The sequence below is a fragment of the Apus apus genome, chromosome 3 (assembly GCF_020740795.1).
Source record: "Apus apus isolate bApuApu2 chromosome 3, bApuApu2.pri.cur, whole genome shotgun sequence".
Taxonomy (NCBI): Eukaryota; Metazoa; Chordata; class Aves; order Apodiformes; family Apodidae; genus Apus; species Apus apus.
Genome location: NC_067284.1, coordinates 106,859,112 through 106,860,817, shown reverse-complemented (window position 1 = coordinate 106,860,817; position 1,706 = coordinate 106,859,112). Strand labels below are relative to the sequence as shown.

Genomic DNA, 1,706 nt, shown 5'->3' with positions numbered 1-1,706 from the left:
CCTCCTCGCAGCTCCTCAAGGGTCTCTCCTTGCAGGTTGCCACCATCCCACACATCAGCTCCACCATGACTTTGCTGGCTGCACGGGAAGGGCAGAGGATCCCCCTGAGCCTTTTTTTACACTGAGCTGCCTGCAGCTGGCAATATACCAGTACAAAGTGCCCGCTGCCAGGGAGAGAAGTTGAGGAAGCCGATAACCAGAGAACACGAAGAGAGTCAACATTGTTCGGAGCCGCGGCAGCGGGTCAGAACGTCACGGAGGGTTTCTCATCAGCAAATGTTACTCCCAAGACTGGAATATAAATAACTCCTGCCTACTGCCTCCCTCCCCGGATGCCAGCCAGCATACCAGCAGCACACAGAGGCTTCTGCAAAATCTCCCTCTCAGCTCTGCCAGTTTCCAGCAGAGCCAAAGCAATGGCGATTCTCTGGCTCGTTTTAATCTTTGTCTCCTTGGCCAGCCATGGTAAGACCAGGAAGGCTGAGGGTGGTAAGCAGGGGTATCTGGGAACAGGAATCATGTTTTTTCACTATAATCAAATAAAAATATTCTAGGTACTGAGGGGGAAATGTGTCCTCAGGTTTCTGGATGAGCTGGTGTGTTAAGTACAAAATTGGTGATTTAATCCCTTGAGGTGATGCAAAAATGTTCCTTGAGTGAGGCTGGCTCTGCAGCTTGGGGTTTTTTTTTAACACGGATGTCTGCAGCTTTCCTTTGGGACAGGGATCCTGGGTGCATGCCCAGGCTCTGTGCACTCTCACAGTGCTGGCTGGGCATGTGTTGCCAGAGGAACCTCCATGGATTTCACCCCCTAAATTGTTGCTTCTTTGTACAGGACACGTACATGCTCAGTCACCAGAGATCTGTCACCGTGAAGGAGGCTTGTGCCGAGCTGGATACTGTGATTCTGGTGAATACCCGACTAAGTACTGCTTTGAACCTGTCATTCTGTGCTGTAAAAAAGTACCACCCACCACCCCAAAAAGCTGAAGATTTCTAAAAGAGGAAAAAGCAGCACATGGAGAGCCATAGGCTCCACTACCAAGGAATGAGCTGCTATTGGGAGGGAAATGTGCCTCTCTATGACTGTTGATCCCATGGGAGAACATGGCTTTGGATTTACTGATGAACTTCTGAACTTCTTTGCTTTTCTTGTGATTTTGTAGGTAATACTGTTAGAAGAAGAAATTGGGGGACACGCAGACTATATATTGCTTCTTTTGGCATCTGGTTCTTACCTGTCACGCACAGATGAGAACTTACCTTTCTCCTCACCTGAAATCAATAAACTTGAAGTTTAACAGAGCAGCAAGTGCCTGTCTGTGATTCCTGCTGACACTCAGCAAAGCTGCTGGTGGTGGGACACATGATGCCCCACTAACCAGCAGTGGGCACAGCAGCCCACACTTTCCCAGCAGGGCAGGGCGATTCTTTTTATTTCCCTTCCCAGAGAAAAAGTTGCAATGGGTGCAGCCTTTTTCCCTTCACTTTTGCAGCAAAAAATATCCAGTTTGACACAAAAGATTGTGTTTCTCAGACAAACCCTATGTTATTCTTTGTTTCCAGGCTGTCCCATGTTCTTACAGGCACAGGGAGGGGCTGGCATGAGAAGCACAGAAAGGGAGCAGGGATTCCCCACATGCATACAGATTACCTTGCCCATGGGGTTCACAGCAGGACTGTCCTGCTCATCAGCTAATACCTAG

At 48.8% G+C, this 1,706-nt stretch overlaps 1 protein-coding gene across 1 annotated transcript; it reads left to right on the top strand.

Annotated features, from left to right (window-relative positions):
• The first annotated feature begins 245 nt into the window (after positions 1-245).
• LOC127382602 (gallinacin-12-like) lies at positions 246-1,258 on the top strand. The gene is made up of 2 exons (XM_051614435.1): positions 246-465; positions 836-1,258. Exons 1-2 carry the CDS (start codon positions 333-335, stop codon positions 988-990), a joined length of 288 nt encoding a protein of 95 aa, XP_051470395.1. The 5' UTR covers positions 246-332; the 3' UTR covers positions 991-1,258.
• The last annotated feature ends 448 nt before the right edge of the window (positions 1,259-1,706 follow it).